The 26,172-nt window shown below is 43.7% G+C and overlaps 2 protein-coding genes across 6 annotated transcripts; one reads left to right on the forward strand and one right to left on the reverse strand.

The window, feature by feature from the left end:
* Window positions 1–144: 144 nt before the first annotated feature.
* LOC109467830 (regucalcin-like) lies at window positions 145–5,606 on the reverse strand. Of its 5 annotated transcripts, XM_019765909.1 has the most exons (8): window positions 4,127–4,529; window positions 3,908–3,947; window positions 3,007–3,178; window positions 2,296–2,478; window positions 1,939–2,027; window positions 1,650–1,776; window positions 1,314–1,448; window positions 146–990 (listed from the first exon to the last, which is right to left on the reverse strand). In XM_019765909.1, the coding sequence occupies exons 3-8, from the start codon at window positions 3,167–3,169 to the stop codon at window positions 785–787; spliced, it is 903 nt and encodes a 300-aa protein (XP_019621468.1). In that variant the 5' UTR covers window positions 3,170–3,178; window positions 3,908–3,947; window positions 4,127–4,529; the 3' UTR covers window positions 146–784. The 5 variants fall into 5 exon arrangements, with proteins under 5 accessions (XP_019621473.1, XP_019621468.1, XP_019621470.1 ...); XM_019765914.1 differs by lacking the exons at window positions 3,908–3,947; window positions 4,127–4,529 and adding an exon at window positions 3,806–3,823 and having other exon boundaries at window positions 145–990; XM_019765911.1 differs by lacking the exons at window positions 3,908–3,947; window positions 4,127–4,529 and adding an exon at window positions 5,532–5,606.
* On the forward strand, window positions 4,685–26,051 carry LOC109467800 (pericentriolar material 1 protein-like). The gene is given in 40 exon segments (XM_019765851.1): window positions 4,685–5,022; window positions 6,137–6,296; window positions 6,927–7,132; window positions 7,435–7,638; window positions 8,096–8,137; window positions 8,527–8,583; window positions 9,029–9,124; window positions 10,169–10,294; window positions 11,182–11,469; window positions 12,089–12,296; window positions 12,590–12,736; window positions 12,895–13,048; window positions 13,325–13,462; window positions 13,578–13,793; window positions 14,279–14,494; window positions 14,868–15,006; window positions 15,341–15,476; window positions 15,707–15,804; window positions 16,128–16,186; window positions 16,326–16,438; window positions 16,699–16,830; window positions 16,966–17,039; window positions 17,166–17,315; window positions 17,745–18,406; window positions 18,528–18,580; window positions 18,795–18,951; window positions 19,287–19,467; window positions 19,801–19,913; window positions 20,184–20,547; window positions 21,016–21,180; window positions 21,341–21,414; window positions 21,693–21,796; window positions 21,799–21,818; window positions 22,001–22,042; window positions 22,045–22,173; window positions 22,548–22,591; window positions 22,722–22,787; window positions 23,008–23,336; window positions 23,606–23,742; window positions 24,089–26,051. Coding segments are annotated over 38 exon segments (5,739 nt in total). The 5' UTR covers window positions 4,685–5,022; window positions 6,137–6,296; window positions 6,927–6,961; the 3' UTR covers window positions 24,224–26,051.
* Window positions 26,052–26,172: the final 121 nt, after the last annotated feature.

Raw genomic sequence — 26,172 nt, forward strand, 5'->3', positions numbered from 1 at the left:
TCCGCCAATTCGTTCTACTTTGCCCAAACAACACCTTCAGTACAAGTAGCTATTCCTGCACAGATGTATAAACCAGAGAGAAACGCTTCAAGGTAAGATATTTTTATTGCAGCAATGGAAGTCATTCAAAAGACGATTAACAAGCAATACTGGCAAGTTTGTTGTGGAAGCAACAAGTGGGGCCTAGATGCCTTCCACATGCACACTTTATGTTCATTTTTCTTAAACAGCTTATATTATGATACCATGTATGTTTGTTGTGTATCAAGCAATGTTGATATCTATTTCAATACATCTGCCTATATAATTTGGTAGAACATTTTTTACAATACAAAGTTAAACATTCTTATAATTAACTGTTTCAATACGGTACAAAAACCACCTGCCATGTATCAGTATTTCTGCACAGAAGTCTGCATGAATCAAATTAAAGTATCTTGAGTTACAAACACTGAAGGGATATGGCTTCACTTGTCTGATTGCTTTTGGCAAGAAATTCAACAACACTTTGTGGACATTCTTATATAGAGACATAGCAACAATTGTGATCATTTTTAATCCTTTCTTGAAGAGATCTACCTGCTACCACCAAGCCTCTACCTCTACTTTCAATTTGACAGAGAACATACCAAGGGAGTTGGTCTGCTATAAAAGGGAGTGTCCTACTGTACTCCTTTAGCAGACTAACTCCCCATGCATGTTATCTGTTTATTTGGCTGATTTCTACTCTTTCCAGCCACTTACAAAGCCTAGTAGAGCTCAGGCCTGAGCTGCCACAATGGGTTCAACCATTGTAGCACAGCCCGGGGGTGCCCCTGGCTCCCAGCCCGGTCACTTGGAACAGGCAGCCTGACAGGGGATACTTTTGGATGTCCTCGGCAGAGTAGCCCGTCCTTGCACTTGTCACATACATGACGTCAAGGTTAGGGCCTCCGAAACAGCAGGAGGTGGTGCGGGGTGCTGGGAACTTGACGGAACGAAGCTGCGTACCTACAGTGAGATAAGAACAGATGGCTTTTCAAAAGAAACTTAAAGGCTCAAAACCACTTACACAGAGATTGTGCTACATTGCCTCTGTATCTATATAGCCAGTACAGCCTTTGGTATGGCACACCAGCTTTGCAGGCATGTGGCATGCAGGAAGCTGGTTATATCACATCGAACGGCCTGTTACACCAAACTGTTATATCTTACCTCCAGTTATCTTTATTTTGAGTAATGTAACAGTGCGTCTTTTCTCTAGTACAGCCTAAAAATTAGATAACCGTCTGTTCATGAATTCATGCATCTATATATTTCTCTTGTTAACGTACCTGTGTTTGGATCCACCTGTATCACCTGTCCTGTATTAAACATGGCTACCCACAGCTTTCCCTCAGTGTCGATGCACATGCCATCAGGTATGCCGTCTACTTCTTCTTTAAAGGTTACCACTGGACGACGGTTGCCTGCAATGATGGACAAATAAACATGATAAGAAATGGGCAGTTCATTGCTGATATGCTCACTGGGTCTAGTGCATCTACTTAATAATAAAGATCAGGGAGAAGAACTCACATCCTTAGAAATTCCCAGGCAATACGTAAATTTTTTAACAGACATAAAGTTCTTATATAATGGAGTCTTTGTGGGTAGTAGAGGGTACGTACTCGGTGTTCCAGTGGTCATGTCAAAGTCAAAGGCATCCACGCTGAAGCGGAGTGAGTCTATGTAGTACATGGTGGAGTTGTCTGATGTCCAGGCCAGACCGTTAGAGATGTCAACTTCATTAAATGCCTAATGCAAGCAAAGAACAGCATACATGATGTCGTAAAGCTGACTTGCTCAGTGTTTTGCTGTGAATAATGTAATGGTAGTTCCATGTCCTTTCTTCGCAAGAAAAGTGTTCAAATGTTTTAGTGCCAACCATGTAAAAGAGAACAAATGAATCGGCCTTACCTTTGTGACATTGCCATCTGTCTGAAGGCAGTACAGGGATCCAACTTTACGTTCAGGTTTTGCTGGGACAGGCTCATGACCCATGGTGCCTGAAAATTAACAGTCATTGTAGCATCACTTACAATCAATGATGGACAAATAAACATGGAGAAATATTGAGCATATCACACCATTCTTTTGATATATATCAATACTGTGTATTGGACTCATTCTTATGTATGTTTTAAATCAGATAATGAAATTATTGTGGGAGGAGTACACAAATTGAAATGGCGCAAGCAATCAATTTCAAAGCTGCTTCTTGGGACTTTTTAATAACCTACACATTATGAAAAACATCATTGTTGCTTTCCTTACCAGCCCAAAACCTGCCGGCAGCATCACACTTCCCATCGTTGAACCGATTCAAAGGCCTGTCCTGGTCCACGGTTGCAACAGTGGTCAGCTGTCTGGTCTCGAAGTCTAGGAAGGCAAACTTGGTCCCAGCGGCCACTACAGCCCCTCCTGATTCCCTTGGGACCACAGCACCTACCATGCAATCTGCAACAAAATGGAGAAAATCTTATTAGTGTCGCTCCTGAGGTGTCGCCAAAATCTTTTTCACCCAGTGCATTTGCCTAGCGTAACGAAATCGCACCCCTGGCGGCCTGTCTGAATGCCGCCTATGGGACCTCCAGCTGACAGCGTGAGATTGACTGTATTAACACAGGTTACATATTAGATCTAGGTCCTGTGAAAAATCAATTGTATTTAATGTATCTTATTCTAAACCTCGGAAAAAGCAACGTTAATTGTACTGAATACAAACTCATCACTACTGAGATATTCCTTCTCCAAGTTTGATTATCCACCCTGACCTCACCATTATTCTAGGATTATCCAGGGATTATCATTAGTGGATTAGTTAGCCGTGACCACCCCAGTCACGCCCCTACCGGCCACGCCCACCCTACACCCCCTCTCAAGTTGGGAAGTGGAGGGGGTGGGGTCGGGTTGGTGTACGCGTACGCTTGGTTGTTTCCGGAAAGATTTCGCGTGACAGAAATCCTCGTGTAAAAAATGTCTCACCTGTGTCGTACGTGTCCCTGTGTTTCGTGACGGGGTCCCAGCGGTGAACGTGTTTCTCGTGGATATCAACGTACAGCAGCGCCCCCGTGCGGCCGTCCCAGTGGGGACCCTCCAGAAGCGTCCCGGGCTCTTCTACAGCCATGACAGCCACCGACACGGACATGGCGCTGGGCTGTGGGGTAAGCAAGAAAAGGAGGTTAAGCAAGAAAAGGAGGTTAAAGAAGGGAAGGACTTTTGTTTTTGACCTACTTGGAATTAGTCAACTAGTCTTAAAAACCCGGCCCGAGAGAACCAAGGACATTGAGAGAACATTAACCAACCTGATCCAAGACGTGAAATCACCTAGAGGGCCCTAGAGTCCAGTAGAGACCACGTCTAGCGACTAGCGAGGTATTAAATAGACATTGAACAGGAACAACAACAACGGAGTCAGTATGTTAACGGCTTGAGAGACCGAAATAGGGAAGTGGGCGGTACCCCTGTTGACAACACCGTGACCTTTGTACAGTTTGCACACTGATTAGTCCCTGACATGATTCATTGTGTGAGCTCGAGCTACTCGTCCCCCGGATTCCGTGCCAAGGCTACTTGTTTGGGGATTTCTTCAAACCTGTGATTGAAATCAATCGATTGAAAGCGTTCTTTGTATTTATAAGAATGTGGCAAAGGAAAGCATGATCAATATTTGTTATGGAAATCTGATTAACAATAGTACTCATTCCCGAAGCATTCATCCATGATTCCCCTTGCAACTGCCGCAAATCTAACATCTCACCTGTAAAAAAGTAAAGACTGTCACCTTTTCCTGACTGAAAACAAGAGAAACACTTCGGGTCACTTTCAAGCTAACTAGATAAGGAAAGGACCAATGCTATGCAATAATTGCCTGCACTGTACTCACAGTGACTTCTGCAGAGTATCTTGCCAGGCAGAACGTACAACTGGAGAGTTCGGAAAGATCAGAGTTCAGTGTTTCAAAGGGTCCAATCAAATGACAGTCACGAGGCTGCAAAGGTCTACCGTACGCGGCGGTCAAAAATCATTCAGATAAAACGCATAAGCCACCAGCAGTCCTCCCAGCAGACTACTAGTATGTCACCAACGATCGACGATCACTTACCTTTAAAAGCAAGGAAAAGAAGTTCTTCTCAGGTGTAGTTTGCCAAGTGGTTGGTTTAAAGAAGTTTAGAGGCCTTGTGATTTTGGAGCGATAGGCAGGGCTCCCAACAAGTGAGGAAATGAGCAGGGAAAGGGTTGGAAACAGTTGTCAAATGTCCCGAACAGACGTTGGTAGCTTTCCTAGGCCTGGTTCGACAAGATTTTCGAGTCTATTGCCCTGGGAGTTTGGCATGTAACTAGTTACCCAATTTAGTAATTGCAAATCCTTTCACCAGCCGAAATTAAGTGAACGCAATCTTTGAATCGTCTTGTTGTACGCGTATGTTTTGCTTTAGCTCTTTCGGGATGGAAGACGATGCTATAGCGCTACAGGAAATTTTAACTGACCAAGGGCACCGTGCCAATACTTTTCGCAATGAAATATATTCACAGAGGAATACAAAATGTACATTTGGTTGGCATGGCTAAAGGGACACTGCCTTGAAGGACATTTCTGACAGAGGGCGCTGCTAAAGTCACATGCTTCTATCCAGCCAATCAACGTTAATCTTCTCCTCCCGCCATTTTGCCGCTTCACCAAAGACGCATACGCTAGAACAAAATAGTGACACATTGATATCACCATATCTTTCACAATCTTGGACTTACAAATACAAAAATATTTCCAAAGCTCAAAGTGACATGAAAAGAGTATACAAACTCAGTAAGTGTAAATGGTATCACCAACAGAGGCATCGAAATACAGGAGATATCCATCCACGAATATAGTGTGATGAGGCTGCACCGAAACGCAGTGTCCATCACCGTGATGGGGGAGGGCAGGTAAGACGTCCTGCAAGACATTCAACTACCTGCTCCAGTTTTATAACGTCTTGGGAGGCGAAGACACGGCCCAAGGTAGGTAGAAATGTTCTTAAGGGTTCTATTTTCAGGTTGATACCACAGCAGCGTCCCGCGTCGCCTTGCAATAATGCATAAACTGTTAGGAGGCGGTCTAGCCGAATTACAAAACTTCCAGCGCGCGCAGCTAGCAGCTCATAATTTTAGCAGGTGTCTTTTACCTTTTTTGACTGATAAAAACACGTGTTAATCGCTTAAGATTGGTCTTATAACATAATTCTTGGAAATGACATAATGCTCATGATTTAGTGAAGGAAGTGCGTGTGTTTGCAGTGATTGTTTGCCAAAAGAAACGGTCGCGTTTCGCATTTTTGCGGCAGACATTTTCGTCTGAGGGAAAACAAATCGTCCCACGATGTCATGAATAATTTATCTCCGCTGCACCAGTTGTGCGTTGCCTAGCAACAGAATTCCGCAAGATTTTGCAAATTCACAACACTAGGAAGTAAACCTGAGGAAAATTATATACGATGAGACTGGCATTTGTTAGCAGTTTTCCAACTAACCTGTGTAACAGTGGACCCTCGTTTGCTGGTCGTCTGTCACGGTGTAATAGTAATAGTGGTATGTGTTTGGGTGGGCGGAGTTTCTTTTACATGGGCTGACCTTCGGAAATTGTTATGCTAAAAATCAGACAATTTTGGCGGAGAAATGTTTTGTCTTCCAATCCTTTGCCACAGCTTTTGTGTAACTCCCAGGCCCAGTGTTATGTGTATTCAAATAACTTTCATCATGGGTTTTGGTACTACTACTAGTAACTGCTTATTCAACATTACATACTTGGCAAGACTATATATACAACATGGCAGGAATGCCTACAGCTTCAAGGTGTCAGGGGACTGTCAAACAGGGGATATTTTGACTGGGAAAGTTTTTAAGTGTTTTCAAAATTTTGCCAAGTGAATCATTGTGAATGTCTTATATCAAGAGGTGATTAAAAAAAAAAGAGTAATATTTGACCAGTTCCCATAGTTTTATAGATACTCCCGTTCAATATATAGATTCAGACATCATATTTTCACTGGCCCGTGTTTGGGTCACTTACCTTGTGTTTTGGATATTTTCCTTGTGTCCATGCTGAAATTTTTGCCATGGTTCTTCACACTTACAGACACAGTTAGAAAATGGCTGGAAAAAGCAGACAGCTGATCAGCCAGTCGTTTACAGAAGGGCCATCTCTCCCGGACAGACGGCCGGCGAGGCACAACCTCAGCGACAGCGACATGCTCAGTCTCAGCGCTGCCATGATGGACAGCAGACCAAACAACCTGGTACGGAACCTTCTCACCGTGTAATCTTAATTGTAGATGGTCAGTAGGTCCCGACAGGGGTAATGAGACCGGTCCTTGGTTGTGTCTGTACGGCAGTAACAGCTAGTTCCTTACCTATTACAAAATGTACCTAAGTTCCAAAGTATTGTAAATTGTGAAATGTTAATGACAATGACAATGGTGATTTTATTGTCAAAGTTTTCTCAGTTCCTCTTACTGCAAAATCGTAACCCTGCTATTATGTGGATTATGTGGCTAATCATGGATTTCAAACATAATGAAAACCTCAGTTCTCTTCCCCCATATGATGAATTAAAACCACTGCAAAAGTGAATGCAATTTACTGTATGAAGTTGTCAGACTTGAATCAATTTTACATGCATAGCAATATTTGGCATTGCCTTAGCACAGTTCTATCTCTGGCATTGCCTTAGCACAGTTCTATCTCAGTAGAATTGGGTTGAGTCAACAATTGATAATGTGTTCCTGTGTTCCTCCTATTGACAAAAAGTAATGGATGCTACTTGAAACATCTGACAATCTACTACCGTAGTATCTAGTTTCTTGAGTAACAGTAAGTTGTCCTCTTATCGGTTTGAAAATGTGACATTTCCAGCATTTTCTTTCTAGCCTTTCTCAACTGTCGATGCTTTCTCACAGTTTCCATGGGAGCTGTGCCCAGACAGTCTAAGGCTGTGAACCAGCCCAGTATGAACAATGACAGGCGGATGATGGGCAGGTACCCGAGCGGCCCTTCTCTAGTGGAGAGCCTGTACGGACAGGCTGGGATCAGGCCTGGTGTGAGCCCCCGGTCTGCATCCGCACCCTTAACTATGGTAGGTTACAATTATAATATATACAAGTACATCTGAGTCAATTATTTCAATCTTACACACCTCTCATGAAGTACCAACTAAATTACAAGGCAGGGATAGGGCTGGAAAATGTATTTTGTGGTTTTCTTATCATATACCAGTTGTGAGGACTGGTATGAAGCAAACAGCACTGGAAACATGCACCCATGCATTTTTATGAGAATATATGATTGTAATTTCCTTACCTTTTATTTTGAAATTATAGATTTTTTAGTTCTGCAGAAATATGTAGTAAGGCAATTTCTTTCCTTTGTAACCTGTAGGACAACCAACTGAACGTGGGAGTGCGAACTACAGTGGGCGCCAACAACACTCTAGCCAACAACGAACGGTCTGCCACGATGCAGGTGAAACCTTCGCACCAGGGCGCTCGTGTCAACCAACTCTCGCTGCCCACAGAGCCGCGTGTGAGCGCTACAGCATCAGCTGCCAGAAGAGAGGAAGCCTCGTCTGTGGAATCATTAGAGGTTAGTATATAGTCAATTCATAGTTTAATACTATCATGTATTCTCTGTTATATATTGCAAAGATGACATAGTGTATGTCCTAGATGTCCTCAGCCATGCAATATCAAGTAGTAACGTTTTATAAGCGTTTTTACAATCACCTGCCAACAGTACACATTATCTGTATCTGTACACAGTACCATTACGTTTTTTGATTTTAGAAACTGAATTCATGGCTCCCTTGGTTATAGATCTATATTTTATCAGTAAATGGCAGACTAGCCCTAAAGCTGTTATCCCATTTCCTGGTAACCTTGAATCAATGATCGACACACATGACCCTGCAGTACAGACGTTTATTTGATTTCCTTCTACTGGTTACCACTTAGCATGGGTACCCCCGAGACGTAATGGCTTCTAAGGCCAATATTGCTGTTCCAAATTGAATCACTCTCCCTTATCGGATTTCCTCCCGCAGCCTGATACCAGTCAGATCATTGGGCGGCTGATGCAGATACGGGTGAGTGTGTGGTGCTCTTATGTCTGGATCCTAGATATTTGCATAATTCTACCATTTCAGACAGTTTCTAGTGTATTTGAATCCCTAGATGTAAGCTGCATAGGTCTACCATCTCAAACAGTATAGTTTCTATTGTGTTTGTGGAAATTCGTAGCAGTATTTATTGATTAAATGTGTGGGTTTCTATATACTATAGTGTGGAAAGATACTTTTAGTTTTGAAACAAGAGAATATTTGCCTGTATAATGCTGTCTTAGTTGCTGTCACAATGTTATAAGACAATAATGGATGGTCCAGCTTGATAACTTGTTGTATAGTCCAGGTTTTTATCTCAGTCCAAATTTGAGGTGACAGGTTTTAATGGGTTGATGTTTGTTTATTATATACAGGACTACCTGAAGCAGGCTAAAGGCATGCTGAGCCAGATCGAGAACTCTGCTGGGACGGTAGGCAGTTTGTTTGTTTTACCAGTACCTCTAAGGAAACTGCTTAATAAGTCAACTATTACATGTAGTCTACTGGGAATCAATGACATGTTGTCTGGAATTTATACTGTTTTGTCCGATTCTTAGTAATAGTGATATGGTCATGATATTCGAAGTTATGAATGTCTGGATGTCAATGGATGTCAATGTTTTCCTGTGAGAAAGCTTGAGTAAGAAAAGTTGCGTGTGGAAGTAAAAATCCATATGAAAGGTAAACATGAATGAAACTATGAAATATGCAGCTTGTCTAATGTAGAAAAGTTGCAACAAAATTATCTGCATTTATCAATGTCTATTATTGAACTGTATGCAGATTTTTATTCGACTGCATCAAGTTAAAATCAATATGCGAATGTATGTCATTTTCAAAAATCCATGTGCGAATGTATGTCATTTTGTTTTTTAGAGCTCGAATCGTGACCAGAGAGACAAACTCCAGGAGCTGGTTGGACAGTTAGAGGAACAGGAGAAGGGCTATCTGGGTCTTCTGCAGAGAATACTGGTAAATTCCTCATTTTTTCACAGCACTTTTTGCTCACTGTTTTATTGTCATTACTGTTATCAAATAATTTGTCTTTTATCCCCCTCCCCTTTTGGTCATCATTAAGATTCAATCCTGTGAACATGTCCATTTTCCTCAGATTGTAAAATTTTGCTACCGTTGAGACAAAGTGAATTACAGTACTTGATTTATCCATTATGTACACTGTAAAGTGTAAAGGTTTTGAATTTTCACAAGGATAGACTAGTTGGCGCTTTCCCCAATGTAGGGGGTAGGTGACTACTGTACATGTATTTGAAAGTCATATGGTAGTCAACTTTGCAAGCACTGCCTTTTCTTTCCTGCTGTTGCCAAAGTATTAGAGCATTAAAAATTTGACCTCCACCCCACTTTCATATATAGACCACAATAATGGCTTTACTTGGCTCAAGTTACAGTTTATGTCACTCCCACTTAAAGCCTGCATTTGGAGGTGAGGGCTTGCAAATTTTGTTTGGCTGCATTCATGACAAATCACCCATTATGCTGCAATCTCTGTGTATTGATAAACCAATGAATAGATTAGTAGTTTGTGGCTCTGTTCACCAATAGTTGGTGGTGATTTTAATGTGCCAGCTACTGTTAGTAATACATGATTTTTTTCACAGTAGTTTTATGTTCACTGTCTTCACGGTCACTTCTGGAGCATAAACTTTACCATTACCATCATCAAATCATTTGTCTTTTATCCCCTCTCCCTGCACTTACCACCACCGTTCTGTGTTTTGTCCATCTTTCTCAGACCGTGAAATTTTTCTACCGTGTACAGTGACAAAGTGAAATACAGTTAGTGTAAATAGTATACGATTATTGCTGATGCACTACGTATACATGACTATTGCTTATGCACTACGTATGTTTCCGTATGTCTAAGGCCGGGGACAGAGAGGTGAGAAAACCATGAATAGCTCAGTAGTTTGTGGTTCTATTCCCTGATGGGAGTGGGAAGTAGAAGTGATTTTCATGTATGATTATTACTGATTCTCTGCATATGTTGTGTCTCAGGCTGGGGACAGAGAGGGTGAGGTTGCAGGTCAAGCAGACGACGACACGTCCGTCAACGGCTCCGTTGCCTACAGCATGTCACTCGACCTTGGGGACGCTCGGTCAGACATCTCTGAAGTCACCAGTGTAAGTCACATCAAATTTTCGAGTGGTATTTGCTGCATCAGAATTAGCAAATAGGAAAAGAGGGAACAGAAGAACATGATAGTACCACATGCAAATGTCAAGGGATAGATTGCACCAGGACTTTCTCTTGTTCATATGGCTTTAAATGTTCCTTTCACGAGGACGCACCTTCCTGCACAGTCTGTACATACTATTTCACCCGGCGTGATGCCGCTTGGCAGAGGAAGGAAGTGTACAGGATAGATGCTAAAGAGAATCATTGTTAATGTGTCACACATACCAACAGATAGATGGGTCTAAGTTTTAAGCTACGTTTAATGTTTTCAGTACTGTCTATTGCTTATTATAGACGTCTGCAGTATTTGGATACCTTTGATGATTTGGGCCTCACCGTTTGTTATGTAGTAGGCCTATCTTATTGTTGGCATTCATGCCTGTGTAGGCTTCCTCTGAGATGGCCTTGGAGTTTTTGTAGTCAACGCATTTTGTAGTCTAACGCATTCATGGTTCCACGCTAAAGCAGGCTTGCCTGTAGAAAAAGTGCCAATCGTGAATTCTTACCACCTCTGAACTCTCTTAGCACCGTTGATTGTTGTTTGTTGCCTTTTTAGTCCACTCTTCTCTCTGCCCATATCCTCACATGGGGCTTGCTTTCATCGATTCTCCCTCTCCAACTTGCCCACCCATCCCCATGGAATACGGATCAGCTCTTCTTATGATTGAACCCACCACCACCCTCCGAAATCACATACGTGCACCTTCGTCTGGGAGACTGCTCTCTCTGGCTGCCATGTTAGCTATGTCGGGCCTTCCTGGCGTAGAGAGTCTCAGCGTCCGCGTTCGGAGACGTACACGGTGTTGAGTCGCTGCTTTGTCGTTCCCTGCAGGAGGCCACCTTCACCGCCCGCAACCGCCCGCAGATCGAGGACCACCTGGGCTTCCATTCCTCGTCCGAGATGGAGCAGGACTCCAACGGGAACATGGGGAGCTGGGATAACGATGGCCGGCCCATGAGTCCCGGTCCCGGCGCGAGGAGGGACCACGCTGCTAGACTGCTGGCCTGGGGGATGCCAGCAGGGGAGCTAGAGAGGGCAGTCAGCCCCGAGCCTGGTGCACGCCGCCCCCCGCGGCTCGCGTGGGCCACTCCTGATCCCGAGGAGCTAAACAATCAGCAGGTACTAACAGCAAATTCCAACAAGCTGCGTCGTAACGTTAGCGTACGTTGTGTGGTGGTTTGGACAGCTGGAGAAGGGTCTGTCTGATCTCTACGGGTTGTGTTTTTACTCCATGCACCACTGTTTGTTTGTTGTCTCTCTGGAGCACACGGTTGGTTGGACTTCTCTCTTGTGTTGCTCTTCACAACTATTGGGATTGTCATCTGCACAGAGTGAAGAAACATCCTGGAGTGATTCTTTGAACATCCCCTCTTTATTGCACTGGTGATGGTCTCTAGCTCCTGAGCATAACTTTCCACCTGCAAACAATATGTGCAATGTACTTACATACACACTGTGATTATATTTCTTAAAAAAGTGACGTTGTACCAAGTTTTGACTGGATACAAGTTTTGTGACTAAGTTATATGAAAAAACACAAAGTCAGCTATATTTCAATGAAATAATGTAATATTTAAACAATTAAAGACATCACTTGAAAACTTGATAATATGATTATAAGTAAATTGAAAAGTGATTGACCCCACGTCATGAAAGGGATCTTCCCAAGTGTCTATCCAAAAGTGATAATAGTATAGATTACTTCCAGACCTTAAAACCCTGTTGTTCCCATGTGCAGGATGCCGCCCGAGCAGCAGACACGACAGTGGAGAAGGCCTCGGGTCCAGACGAGGTGGACCTGGAGGGTCTGCGGCAGCAGAAGGAGCTGCTGAGGAAGATGCTGGAGCAGCAGGAACAGCTGAGACAGCTGCAGGACAGGCAGAAGATGCTGGTCCAGCTGCAGGAGGAGGTGCAGGACACCCTGCAGAGGAGTCAGGCAGCTGCAGGTCAGTCACATGTCTCATTTGCATGGCATTTTGCATAAATGGGAAGATAACATGCTCCAATAACCAAATACAACCGTTTGATATCACAATAGGATTACAAATTTATGGGATTATGGGACCTCCGGTTTAACATCCCATCCAAGACGACGTCCCTTACAGAAGCTAGCCACTAGTTTTTAAGGAAAATAAGGAAATAGGTGTTAAGTGCCTTTCCCGCAAGGTCTCAACAATGGGGCCTGCCAGGAATTCGAACCCGGAACCTTGAGATTCTGAGTCTCTCTGTGTTCTAAAAGGTGATGAGGGTGCCCAGGGAGGTTTGATCCCGGAAGCTGTGGCAGATCGTCTGAAGGACAAACTGGCAGTGCTCCAGGGTAAGCAGGAGCACATGGCTGACCTCATGCGGCAACTGCACTCCCTGCAACACCTCAGGCAGATGCACGGTAAGGGTAGAAAGGAGTGTTATTTGCTTATCTATTTACTATGCTGTTTAGTTTTTGGAGATGAGTCGCCACTGAGCTTTTCTTTTCTTTTATGATTTCTACTTTCTGTAGTGCTCATTGTATCCAACTAAAGGAAAAGTTTTCTGTTGAAACCACAGAGTTAGACCCAACATCGAGCTCTGTGACATCTAACAACCGTCAGAATGAGTCCATTGAAGAGGCGATGAAGCGTCGTGAATCTGGCCAGCAGGAACCAGCGGCCAGGGCGCCGGCTGTCAGCGAACCTCGCCAGGATACAGAAAACAAGCTGAGGTACGCCATGTCAGCTTTTATCAAAATAAATTCTGTCATGCTGAATATTTATCTGTATGCTTGTTACTTATGGGTTACGGAAGTATTTAGGGTGACTGTTTTGTAGGTCTGTGTATCAGGAAGTGGAGTGAATTTGGAGGCCTCAAAACCTGGTCGACCAACAGTGGCCGACATGGGGCATTCAGGCAGCCGAAGTTTGTTGAAGGAATGGTAAACTGTCTTGGGAGAGAGATTGTTGAAAGATTGTTGAATTGTGTTTTCTTTCTTGCTCCAAAGGAAACTCCAGGATGTGCGAGAACGTCTGAACCAGCTGCGGGAGCTGGTGAGGTCCTACCAGGCCAGCGGCCTCGATGATGAAACCATCACCATCTCAACAACCACCAGCCAACAGAGAGATTCAGACTTCATGGAGAAGTGAGTCCCATTTATTATACTCTCCCATTTATTAACTTTTCTGACTCCATCCAAGTGTAAACTTTTCTGACTCCATCCAAATGTAATATCTTTCATTTTACTCTGTTTGCCATAGTGGAGTTGAACAAGATGATGATGATGACGATGATGATGAAGATGATGATGATGATGAAGAAGAGGATGACAGTGACAGTGATGATGAGGAAGATGATAATGAAGAGGAGGAGGAGGAAGGAGATGGTGGTGCCAGGGGCCAGGAGGACAACGTCAGTCTTTCTAGCTCCACACTCGCCACCATGGCAGAGGATCCTGTCATCAAGGAAAAAGTCAGGTCAGTGGGCTAGCAATTTGTCACTTCATAAAGAAATGGTTAGTGTTAAAAAGTGTCCCATTACTAGTGTGTACAGTGTTACAGATTTAGTTGGAAAAGATGGAAATCATTTGCTGCTGCTAGGTCATGAGTTCAATCCTAAGATTTTAAAAATTGTTCATACTACTCTTTTTGCCTAGTATCGGCATTTGGGAAAGAGTATGGGAGTTGAACACATACCAGTACCTGTGGACTAGTCCCCCCTGCTATAGTGATTGCACAACTTGTGGCCCAAGGTATACAGAAAAGGAGATGGGCGCTGTCCTATCCACAACAGATGTGGCAAAGACTTTTAATAAACAAACAAATATGTCTTGTTACGTGTTCTGTAATGTTCAATGCTTGGGTCACTATGCCAGCAATAGCTGCCTGTGTCCCACATGTATTGTATTGTCACAATCTTAATCAAATCGAATCAAACAAATCTTCTTCCATCCAAACTGCAGGAAGTTGCAGGAGGCGAAAGAGAAGCTGCGTCGCCTGCAGGACCTGGTGTCTGTGATGCAGACCAGCTCCATGCAGGGCATCACCCTGCCCAAGGAGCTGGCAGACCTGCTGGGGGAGACGGAGGAGGAGGAGGAGACAGACGAACCTCCCACCCGACAGGCCAGGGCACCACCGTCTCTGCCAGACTCGACCGCCAGCAGCCAGCCTGGACAGAGGTAACATGGCTTCTGTGTTCAGTTTTTATGTTCACCTGCACAGAAGGAAAACATATTGGTTTTGCTCTGTTTCTTCTTCTTCTCCAAGCACATAAGGTCAATGACCTGGACCAGATGTCTGTCACCATGGTAACTGCTGCTGTAGCAGACACCCTGTGGTTTTGGATTATATTATGTAGCAATTGGCAAGACAGAGTTAGAGGGGTTGGTCCTGGTCACCTTACCAGTATATTAGTTAGTATATAAATGTGTTTAAGTAAGAACAAGAACAGAAAAGTAGTTTGTTGGACTACACTATTTGAAGCTTAACAGCTTTGCAAATGTTACCTTTCTAGTTGACTTTAGGTGTTATAAGGTTAAGTGTGTGTTTCAGCATGGATGATCAGGTGCGGAGGATGCAGGAGGAGGAGCTGGCCAGTCTGCTGCAGGAGAAGGAGAGGCTCATGGCCATCCAACAGGAGCTGCTCAGGCTGCAGGACGCCAAACTCACCATGGCAACCGCTCACCAACAGGTACTGGTACAAGTCTCTGTTTCACAAAATTTTACAGTTTTTATACTGGTGTTGAATGGCCAAAGGACTAAGAGGACTGGATACGAGATAAAGAGCTCACAGGTTTGATTCCCCTTGTGTTCCTGGCTTTTTGTCATTGGGAAAGACTTTCCTCACTCCATCTAGGTGTAAAATGGGTACCTGACTTTGGTTGGGCATGTAAAAGACAAGAAACTGTGGCTATTGCATGTCAATGTAGATGGCTTTTAATGAGCACACTGATCATGGGTACAATTTCAGATTCAATGATTTAGTTGATAATTACTGAAAGCCTGTATGGTTCTGATGTTTACAGGAGGCGAGGGCAGACTCAGCCCCCAGTAGTGCCCGTGTCTACAGGGAGAGAAGCACTGGTACTCGAGAGGCTGCACAGCCCCAGCCTCGGCCGCTCTATCAAGGTGCAAGTGCAAGTCAGAGACAGCTGCCTCCAAGTAAGTCTTCCAGATGTAGTTAAGATATGTAGTTAACGAGGAAAATTACATACCAAAAATAGGTCTTTGTAAGAAAATGCTGCTTCTTATAACTGGACGTTTTTGAGCTCAATTGTATGATTAATCAAAGTTCTAGTTCAATGTCAGGTCCTTTTCTTAGTATATTGATTGAATTGTGTAGAAAATTGGAAGTTTTAAGCATTGAAATTTCTGCTGATTTTGCTCTCCAGGACAAAGGCCCACAGACCGTGACACGTGGGAGGAGCTACGACAGCAGATGATGCTACGGGAAGAGATCCGCCGCAAGCGCACGGAACTGGAGGATCTTGTACGTACAGAAAGACAAGCACGACTAGTCAGGGTAACTGCACATGTTGTAGAATGTAGACAAGCCTTTTGTATCTGAATCTGTATTGCTGGTATAACCGCAATTCAGTGTAACACACCAGCTGTGCTGTCTCATGCTGCATCACATGTTTTTCTTTTGATAATGCTCAATGTGTGGCTTGCAGTGGTTTCAATGTACTGCTCTGAAAATTTGGGAAGAAAATCAACAAGACATTCTGTTTTCTTTCACATTTCTGCATGTAATTTGATTGTCTGTGAGCAGCTCTCTAGGTTTGTTGTAAAATTCTTCTTTTATTTTCCCAGACATCAGCAGCAGAGAAAGGCGACTTCTCAGTCATCAGTGACACATCAGGGTTCCCAGGGTAAGATCAACAGAACTTGTGCCAGATTTTTTAGAAGAAACTTTGATAGTCTAGTGGTCAGCGACCCTGCTCTGGACCATTAGGTTGGGAGTTTGAATCCCACTGTTCAAATTTCAAAAGTTTCAAATTGCTCCCTCAGGTACAGTGTGATGAGTGGTGGAGATGTTACCATGGCAACTTGGGGTGGGTCCACACAGCGCAGCAGTGACTCTGTACAAGACCAGGGCATGGACTTCAACTCTATGGACGAAGGTCAGGCAATATGCAGGGCTCAAAATACGACCTGCAAAACTACCTTGCATTCTCTAAAGAAGCATCAAGGCATTGAAGACAGTAAAGAACGTCAGTAGAATTGAAAATATTGTTACCAGAACATTTTTTCAGAATATTTCAGTTTTTTATTTGATTGAAAGGAAAAGGAAATGTCATGCAGGTAGATTTCATCTTGTGCAGGCAAGATTAAGTGTGAGAATCTGATGTACAAGTTTTTGTATTACCTCCCCTCCCCACAGGCTATCCCAGTGATGGTATAGTCCAGGCAGAAGAGGAAGAGGAGGAAGATGGCAGCCAGGCCACCTACACCATCGAGAGGGGTCCTGGTGGGAACTACCTACGTGTGTTTCCAAGAGCCGAGCAAGACTTAGGTAAAACTTTAACTTTAGCTAGTAGACGAAAGGTTTCCATTGATGTGAAGAGAGCTTTTAGATTATGTTGGTTGTCTTTGTGTTAATTTTTTTTGCAAGAAATTGCTGTTAATTTTTTTCATCCTTTTATTTCAGGGAGAGACAGTTTTGCGCCGTCAGGGAGCCGTGGATACAGCTCAAGTAGAGACTCCTGGAGGAATAGGCAAGAGGTATGCATACGCTTTCAGTTTTTTTTCAGCTTTTCAGTTTCTTTTAAAACCACCACTGACCTTGCTTGTGTTTTTAGAACTACAGTAACTGTAAATATTAATGCCCATGCTTGTCTGTGTGTGTAGAACTACCGTTCAGCTGAGGAGCTGATGCAGGAGGATGTGTCTGGGTGGGTGGTGAAGGAGTGCCGGCGGCTGCAGGACCTGTGTGGACAGTTACAGCAGCAGATGGGATCCACCACTAACCTGTGTCAGGCACTGCTCGCAGACCAACAGGTCAGGGGTTCACTGGGAATAATGTTCACCTTGAAGTTTGCAGAAGGAAACATATATCTGTTTCCTCTTCTCTTTCTCCAAACACATAAGGTCAACAGATGTCTGTCACCATGGTAACTGGAACTGTAGGAGACATACACCCTGTGGGTTACATTATGAAGCAAGTTGCAGGACAGAATTGGAGGGGTTGGTCAAATACGAATTTGTTTGAGTAAGAATAACCAGATCAGTAGTTTGTTGGGCTAGACCATGTAAAGGTAAATATTATGTAAAGGATGTGCTTTTTTTAGTTAACGCTTTAACACAGACAGTAATTTGACACATAAGATGCTGTAGGACCTGTATTTGTATAGCCGGTATAACCGCCCTTCTGCGTAACACAAAGCTAAAAAGGATAACACATTGTTTCTTATTCTCTATTTTCCATAGTTGCTGAACAGGCTGGTATCCAGCAGCCTGAACGGTTCCAGTGGGTACGGCAGCGGGAGTGCGTCGCCCCAGACACCGCGGACGGACCTGCTGGCGTACTTCAGCGGCCAGCTGCACCAGAAGCAGCAGCTGCTGGCCCAGCTCCTGCAGTGTTACAACCAGCTGTCGCAGCAGCAGCACGACCTGGTGGTCATGCAGCAGACCTGGGAGGGTGCACACACCCTCCAGGACCCCAACCACCCCGCCGTCACCTCACCTACACCCACCTCTGCCCCCTACCGACCTGATAGCAACCCCTTCTCACACCCCCAGCTCAGCCCGTTTGCATCCTCCTACCCGAGTCACCCACGTGGGTCGTTCACCTTCAGTCCCAGCTTCCCTCCCAGCTTCCCCAACCCAGACAACACCCAGTCCTACAGACTCCCCACGCCGGGGAGCGGGTACAGGGGACTCCAGCCTACCAGCGAGGGAATGCAGCAGACTGACATCACCATTCCACCAGACAGGATGACCAGGAGACAGCCTGACATCCCGGCCAGGAACATGCCTGCTCCTAAAGGGGCAGTACAAACCTCCAGTGGGATGGTTAGAACAACACAGGCTACAGCACCAACAACAGTACCAAAATTAGACTTCACCAAACTTAAGAAGTCCAAAGAAAGGTAAACTTTATGTTCCTTTACTGAGCCATTTCATATCATCATTGTTTGACAATCCGAACAATCTGAGTTTGATGATGTCTTGTGTTATATTTTTCTTCATAAATTTTTCTTCACTTTTCAGTTCAAGAATGCAAGGTACCCCTGACTCCAAGACAAAGAAATCCAAAAAGAGAGGTAGGTCGAATTACAACCTCTTTTAGTAGATTTATTCTGTATCTACATAGCTGGTATAACACACCAGCTTATGTATTCTGTCGTATAAACAAAAATTCTTCATTAATCTATGTACTTATTCCTTTGTAATCATCATTTGTATCCATTTCTGCTTCATTGTGTTCATAATGGTGAAATTCATGCTTATGTATGTGTATGCTCTGTTCCCCACTAGGCCACAGAGCCACCATGTATGAAGCAGAAGGGGACCAATTGTCCCAGAGTTTCCCCCACGTCACAGCCGGCATCAGTGGTACAGGGTTTGACACCACCAGTATCTCCAGTAAGCTGTCCAGTGTCACAGGCAGTGAGAGGCCTGATGCAGACGTGCTGTAAGTGGCTTCTGCAGTTTAACATCTTTTTACCAACCATAGTTAGGAGTAGGTCAGGCGCAAGATTGGCTATTTGGCTCCATCAGCCAAATATTTCAATATGTGTAAATCATTTAGATATGGATAGGGGGTTTGGCTTTAGTTGGCTGGTGATTTGGAGTAGGTTAGCAATGTTCAGGGAACTGGGTAAGTTTGACACATATTTAACTCAAATTTGATTTGATTCATACAGAAAAGTAGGTGTGCTCCCAAACTTAAGCCATCCTTGGTTGGTTGGTGGTCTGGGAATGTTGTGAATGTGTGACAGGGGCTTTACTGTTGTTCTGTGTCTGTAGGTCCTCCCATGCTGCCAGTGAGGTCTCGTTATTCGAGGCCCTGCGTGACACCATCTACTCGGAGGTGGCCACGCTGATCTCGCAGAACGAGTCCCGGCCACACTTCCTGATCGAGCTGTTCCGGGAGCTACAGATGCTCACCTCTGACTACCTGCGACAGAGGGCTCTCTATGCTTTACAGGTGTGTAGCAAGGTTCAACTGTTGTGCTTTCATTTTCTTAACACGGGCATTATGATTTAGAGCCACGTGAAATACAACTATTCAGATACCTTTAATGCCTCCTTCTATTCACTTTGTTTTGCTGCAAAAGTGTGGTGTACCTTCATGATATTGCACCTCAAATACAAGATAAAAGGACACATTTTTTATGTATGCTCTGAAATGTTTTCAGAAAGCAGTTAAATATTTCTTCCTTCTCACTGATATAGCTTATCCGACAGCTTTTACTGAACTCATCAACTTTAAGTGAGCTAAGAATATCTTAAGATGTGTCTGTGTTAAACTTTCCTCCAGGAACTGGTGACGCGGTACCTGACAGAAGACAGCATCAAACAGCACAGACCTCCCATCAGCATGCCTGTCAACCTCAGGGCCTGGCTGGGGGGAAACTCAGAACAGACTCCCAGGTAGTCTTCTTCTCTTTTATTTAGCATAGGATCCAAATGGCATGTGAAAGTTCCACTCAGTGTACACTGTCAGACATTTTACATGACAAATGAATGCAATTTTTAAAAAACCAGAATTACACAGCTTTGTACGGCCTTTGCACGTTTTAATTGAGAAATGCACGGCTCTTAATCACATTCTGTACGACTTCTCATTGTGATTTGCACCCGTGTAGATGAGAAACTATTAGAGATTTGAGTGTTGTTTAAGGTGTCTACTTCTGTCCCCAGTGACAGTATGGTAACCTCAGACAATGAGGGAGGTGAGGAGGGGCGCACCATGCCTGGTCAGTATGACTACATGGAAGACGCCGGCTCTGCCAGCTCCATGTCCACCCCCCAGTCCGAGGGCGGCTTCGACCCCTTCGCCAACGACGACCTGGGCAACACGGTAATCCACCTGGACCGCGCCATGCACCGGATGCGTGAGTACGAGCGGTTGAAGGCGGAGGCAGAGGGTGGGGATGACGGTTCCCCACACAGCTCGGAGCCCGGCCAGGCCAACACCACCTCTGCTGCCACCAGCACCAACAGTGCGACCAGTAACTCCTCTGCTCAGGACGTCGGCTCCGAGAGCTCCATATCGGATGGACCGGTCAGTCACAGGCTTTTACTTGTATGTTCTCTCTCACTCTCTTAACTACTGTCAGTTTCCTTTGGATGGCATAGCATACTTTTAATAAAAATCTCATTGCATTGCCATAAGAATTCAAGTGCACAATCCTTAAAAATATCTTATTGGAAGCCTAATCTCTCCTAAAACTTTCAATCAATTTAATTTTTACATAAATACAAACATGTTAAGTATATAGGATCCTGTGCATATGTTAATGCCAGAAGAAGAAATGTTTCAATGTGGTGTAGGCAGTGACAATGGCAACAGGTGGTTGAGGTGTGTAACTACTGTAGCTTTCTTTATAGTAGAGTAGATTCATTCTCAAACTAATCGGCATTAAGCACACTGCAGTCATCCCTCAGTAAGACATCTGGAGCCGCATAGTTCCCTTTCAGAACAGCCTGTAGCTTTGTTAGTTTGTTTATCTGTATCCTGTTTTCCCCCCAGTATCCCCGTGTGGACACGCAGCAGTTGGACCAGGAGATCAAGGCCATCATGACGGAGGTGATTCCCCACCTGAAGGAACACATGGAGGAGGTGTGCTCTCCCCAGCTGCTGGCTTACATCCGCAGGCTGGTCATGTCTCTCACACGACACAGGGATGACAGCAAGGTAGGGGAATATAAGATTCAGAAACATATTGGGAAGTGGGGTAAACTTGTTGGCCTTTCAACTTAAGTTGTCTCATTACTTTCATTATTTTCTCTTCATTTTATGCTTCATTTTTTTGCAGTTATAGATGATGATGATGCATGTAACTTTGCTGTTTCAGGAGTTTAGCAGGTTCTTCCACAAACAGCTGGGCACCATCTTACAAGACTCCCTACAGAAGTTTGTGGGAAGGAAGTAAGTGGCTCCCCTCAATTGAGGTTTAGAGGACTGTCTTAAAGTTATTATTGTTATTTAGTCCTATGGATAATGTCCCATCTGAGAGGATTCGAACCCAGAACCTTCAAATTCAACCCTAACCACAAGACCACCTGGCCTACATACCCTCTTCAGGTGTGATTTTCACTTCACTATAAACTCTTAGCTCTCTGCATATACTTATCCTTGTATCCATGATGTAATTCCTGTATGTATCTCCTGACCATATCCCTGATGTCATCTCTGTGTGTATCCAGGATGCGGGACTGTGGGGAGGACTTGTTGGTGGACATCTCAGAGATCCTGTTCAATGAGCTGGCCTTCTTCAGACTCATGCAGGACCTGGACAGCTCACCTTCCAAGACTGGCTGCAGCCCACACAGGTGAGCTGGCTTAAGGGGTCTTTACACTTGAGTTACACTTTATCTGTGCAGCCATTATAACAGCTCTCAAATCACCAGGAACACACCAGCTTCGCTGACACCCAGCAAGGCAGCAGCTGGCCATGTTAAGAATGCTGTTTAATTTGATTCCCAAACCTTAAGATCTGTTAATGTTTCTATAGTCTGGAGAGGAGGACCAGACGACGGGGCAGCGAGGCGGCAGCCAGGAGGTGAGGGGGAGGGGAAGTCTGACAGCAGCAGCTCCACGGAGACAGGAGACGAGGACGGAGACACCACACCCAAGGGGACGGCCAGTCACACCACAGGCACACAGGCCAGCTGGCACAGGGAGAAGGTAACAGGCTTTTATCTTAAAACTTCATCTGTGTTGGTAGAAGTCATTATGAGGCATGTTCAAACTGTCATTTCCCACACTAAGAAATTGGACTTGGCCAAATTTTTTACAGTACAACTCAAGTCTTTTTCCGGGAATGAGCAATCCTCTGCTTCTGTGATGTCACGTTATGCAGATGAAACACATGACTCAGTGAATCTCCAATATCTGTTTCTTTTCTTTAAAGTGGAATTTTAAGATGTCTTTTTTTCTAAGATGGAAGACTTCCTTATAGAAGACAGCTTCAGTTTGTGTGCAAACTTCTAACCACCATTGTGTAATCAATTTGTTCACAAAAATGTCTAATCACCAGAATTTTCTCTTCTTGCCCCCAGGCCAGCAGTGGAGTGAACACCCAAGGAACAGGACAGGGGAGCAGGTGAGGAAAAAATTCGCTATATCTCCTGCAACACATTCACTTCCTATTACTCTGCTTGTATCACGTTCAAGAAAATTGATACTATGTGTATATAAGTTAAGTTCATGATTGTGATCGTTTTTTTTCCCAGAATGTATCCTGATGTTCCTCCTGTTAAGTTCAACCTGTCAGTGAGTGAGTTACAACCTCTCACCAGGTCAGTAATGGTACCAAAAAGATAAAGGGATTCCTCACCTACCTTACTTTGGACTTACAGTTGTATTTTCATGTATGAAATGATAACGAAAATGTGCTGAGAAATAGCTGCAGTAAATGTCAATATCAGACAGATTTCTTCATCCAGAATGTTTTTTTGTTTTGCTGCCCTGAAGTTGGATTGGATGCCTTTAAGGTTACTTGTGTTTTTTGTTCCTCAGCTACGGCAGTGGGGAGGAGGATGAGGAACAGGAGACAGAGCAGTTTGAAGAGGTGACAGACATTCCGACAGGTGTGCAGGCGGAGAGGGACGTCTCAGACGCCAACACCACAACGCCGTCCACAAACCAGCCAGAACAGGCCAGTTCACCACAGAAAACCGGCTCCCCGTCCAAACCGGATCAGCCTGGTTCACCTGCGAGACGGCAAGGGGAGGAGCCTGTAACAACTGCTGATAAGGAAACACCGTCCACACCGAAATCTGCTGAAGATGGCACAGCAGAGACAGCGGGCGAAGGAGAAAACGGCCAGGTTGTCATGCCTGAGCAAGGTGTGTACATATCAGGACAAAGAATCTGATCTGGTAGAATTGGTGATACTACTGGTAGAGATCCTGATTGGAGTCTTTGTTGACAGAGACTCCGATAAGGATGCTGTTAATGTGTCAGGGTGGTTACCCATTTACAAAAGTGGCAGTTGGCTATAACTGGCTAGTGGTCCGTTGTGTAACATACATTAGTTTTCCTTGTGGCTTTTCAGAAGAAGACTACATTGATTGTCACAGATAAGCAACATTTCTTTGTCATGTTTCACTGTTAGGTAAGGACAAGGCTGAAGACAAAGAGGTGCCCATTGCAGAAAACGGGGTGCCTGAGCAAAGTGAGGAGGCTCCTGAAGTGGGCCAGGGTGACCAAGTCGGAGAGGTGTCCCCAAGGAGCCTGACAGCTCTGTCTAAGGTAAAGGGTCAATGATAGTAGTAAAAGTACTCTCTCTATAGCCACCTGTTACATCAACACTTTTATGCTCATGTTAATACTGGGGTACTTATATTTACTTTTGCAGAAGGAAAACATTGTTTTTCATTAGACTTCTTCTCCGAACACATACCGTCAATGATCTGGACTGGATGGCTGTCACCATGGTAACTGGTGCTGTAGCAGACATTCTGTGGTGTTGGGTTACATTATGTAGTAGGACAGAGTTGGAGGGGCTTGTTACCATATTTACTCAATACGTTATTCATTTGCTTGCAAATGTTATTGAAAGATTATGGATGTTAAAAAATATTGATGTTTTTTCCAGGAGGTGCTGGACCAGCAGCAGGCAGAGGAGGACAAAGAGAACGTCCTGGTGGCTGAGATGATCGCCGACGGTGGCATGAACCCTCAGCTGGCAGGCGACCCCAACAAACTACCAGAGGTGGAGTCCTCTGCATAGACGTTTGTTAGGTGGTGTGTAGAAATCCGTCCATATAGTGGGTGTGCATGTGCCTGTGTGAATTCTGAGCGTAGGGCGTGTGTATGCAGATTGGGAAAAGAGGAAAACTTGCCTGGTCTTCCATATCAGCCAATCGTAAATTGCAACTAAAAGGAGGGAATTATCTACCCTGCATATGTCCATAAGCTATCTCTTGATTCACAAGTTTTGACTAGTTCTGCCAGTATAAGTTACTATAACCTAGTGACGCTGAAGAAGAGTGATGTACATTTGTACATGTATGTCACTCAGAACGTCTGATAATCTCTATTTTGTCCGAGATTGAAATGTCTATGAGTGTCTCCAGTGAAAAATACTAGAAAAGAATTCTTTGGCAAAGTCACCCATGCACACACCCTATCCTCTGGATTCACTAGACATATGCAGTACTGAATTGAGTACAAAGTTTTCACTCCCAGATGCACAGGTGTACTATAGACTTGTGTGTCTGTATATGCACATAGAAAAGGAGTATGTAATGTTTCTCATTGAAAATTTGAATTTATCAAGGAATTTACACTTCAATGTAAATGTAGAATATATAATTGTAATGATTTAGAAAGAGTATAAAACAATCAAATTGTAGTTGCCTCTACTCTGTACGAAGAGTTGTAAGTTCCATAGCTCGGATGAATTGTACTAAAACAAGTTGTACATATTATTATTCTACTACTGTATCTCCTATACTGCGTTTGCTGCTTCTTTTGCGGCAAATCCTCCTTGCAAATCTGAAGACATTTTCATTCCATATCAAAGAAAGTCTGTATGTTGAGTTTGACTCCAATGTACCTGTTCTTCTTACTGACTTATGCGGTAACTGATACAAACTTAAACTGGGTGTACTAACTTACCATAGGGAGAAAGTTCATATATCAACAGTGTATGTACTATTAGCTGCTTTGTTGTTGTGAGACAAAAAAAATCACTAAATGATCTGATTACCCAAGTGGTATCTCCCAGACTTTACCCTGTACATTGTTTTCATGGCTTAAAGTAGCTTTTCAACTGTCATTCCAAGTTGTTGACGGGTGAAAATTGTGCTGCAATTGTAAACAGTCCACTTTGTATGAAGAGTCTTGTCCTAGATAATATTTCCTTTCCTTACTTAGTACTTACTGAATTGTACGAGGTGTTTGAAGGAAAAGCTGGAGAGAGAAGCACAGTGATACCACTGATTAAGACTAATAGTAGGATGGTGTCTGAATATCCCAATCTGCACAGATATTAGTCAATATCCTTTTAGACAGAAATGTTTTCAAATTGCCCTTCTTTTGTTTGCTCTCATTTCACATGTAGATGTTTTCTGACCCATACATTTGAGATTCTGGTCCTGAAACAAGTTGTTAAGTGCAAAGGATGGTTTAGTCTAGTAGTTGTTATATCTCAGCTCCAACATTTGCTTTATACCTTTATATTGCATTGTGTAGCCTACAACATGTTGCAAACAATCTGATAATTGACATTCTTAGTACAAACTGTGACGGATGTTAGTATGTCTTCAAATGTAAGAATCCTGAGTATTTTTGTATGGACTAGTAATCATTTTGAGTGATGTTGATTTTTAAAAAAATGTAATTTTGTTTTTTTTGTTTTCATTATTGACCTACATGTGCATGTAGGAATGTACAGTTTAGAAGAAGTTACAAACTGAGACTGTATGTTACACCACTTGTGTGAAGTTTTCCAAACGATGAATCCCGTGGGCATGTTTGTTTGTGTTACAGAATGGAGCAGCTAGTTTGGTTTGTGATTTTCAGTGGGGTTTGCAAATAAATGAATTTTCACCTCAGTTTTTCGTCCAGTCATCTCTGTGTACAGCACTTCTTGGGACATCTGGACTTACGTCTCATCCGATAGGACATCCTTTAAACCAAATCTTGGTACTCAGTTTCACTCAGTGCGTCGAGTGA

Source organism: Branchiostoma belcheri, unplaced genomic scaffold (genome assembly GCF_001625305.1).
Source record: "Branchiostoma belcheri isolate BF01 breed outbred unplaced genomic scaffold, Haploidv18h27 scaffold19, whole genome shotgun sequence".
NCBI lineage: Eukaryota > Metazoa > Chordata > Leptocardii > Amphioxiformes > Branchiostomatidae > Branchiostoma > Branchiostoma belcheri.

Coding starts and splice junctions, on each gene's coding strand:
- LOC109467830 (XM_019765914.1), bottom strand. CDS start 3,169: ATGTCCGTGTCGGTGGCTGTCATGGCTGTAGAAGAGCCCGGGACGCTT. Junction 1,777..1,938: donor CAGATGGCAATGTCACAAAG/GTAAGGCCGATT, acceptor TGCTTGCATTAG/GCATTTAATGAAGTTGACAT. Junction 1,449..1,649: donor CATGACCACTGGAACACCGA/GTACGTACCCTC, acceptor CCATCATTGCAG/GCAACCGTCGTCCAGTGGTA.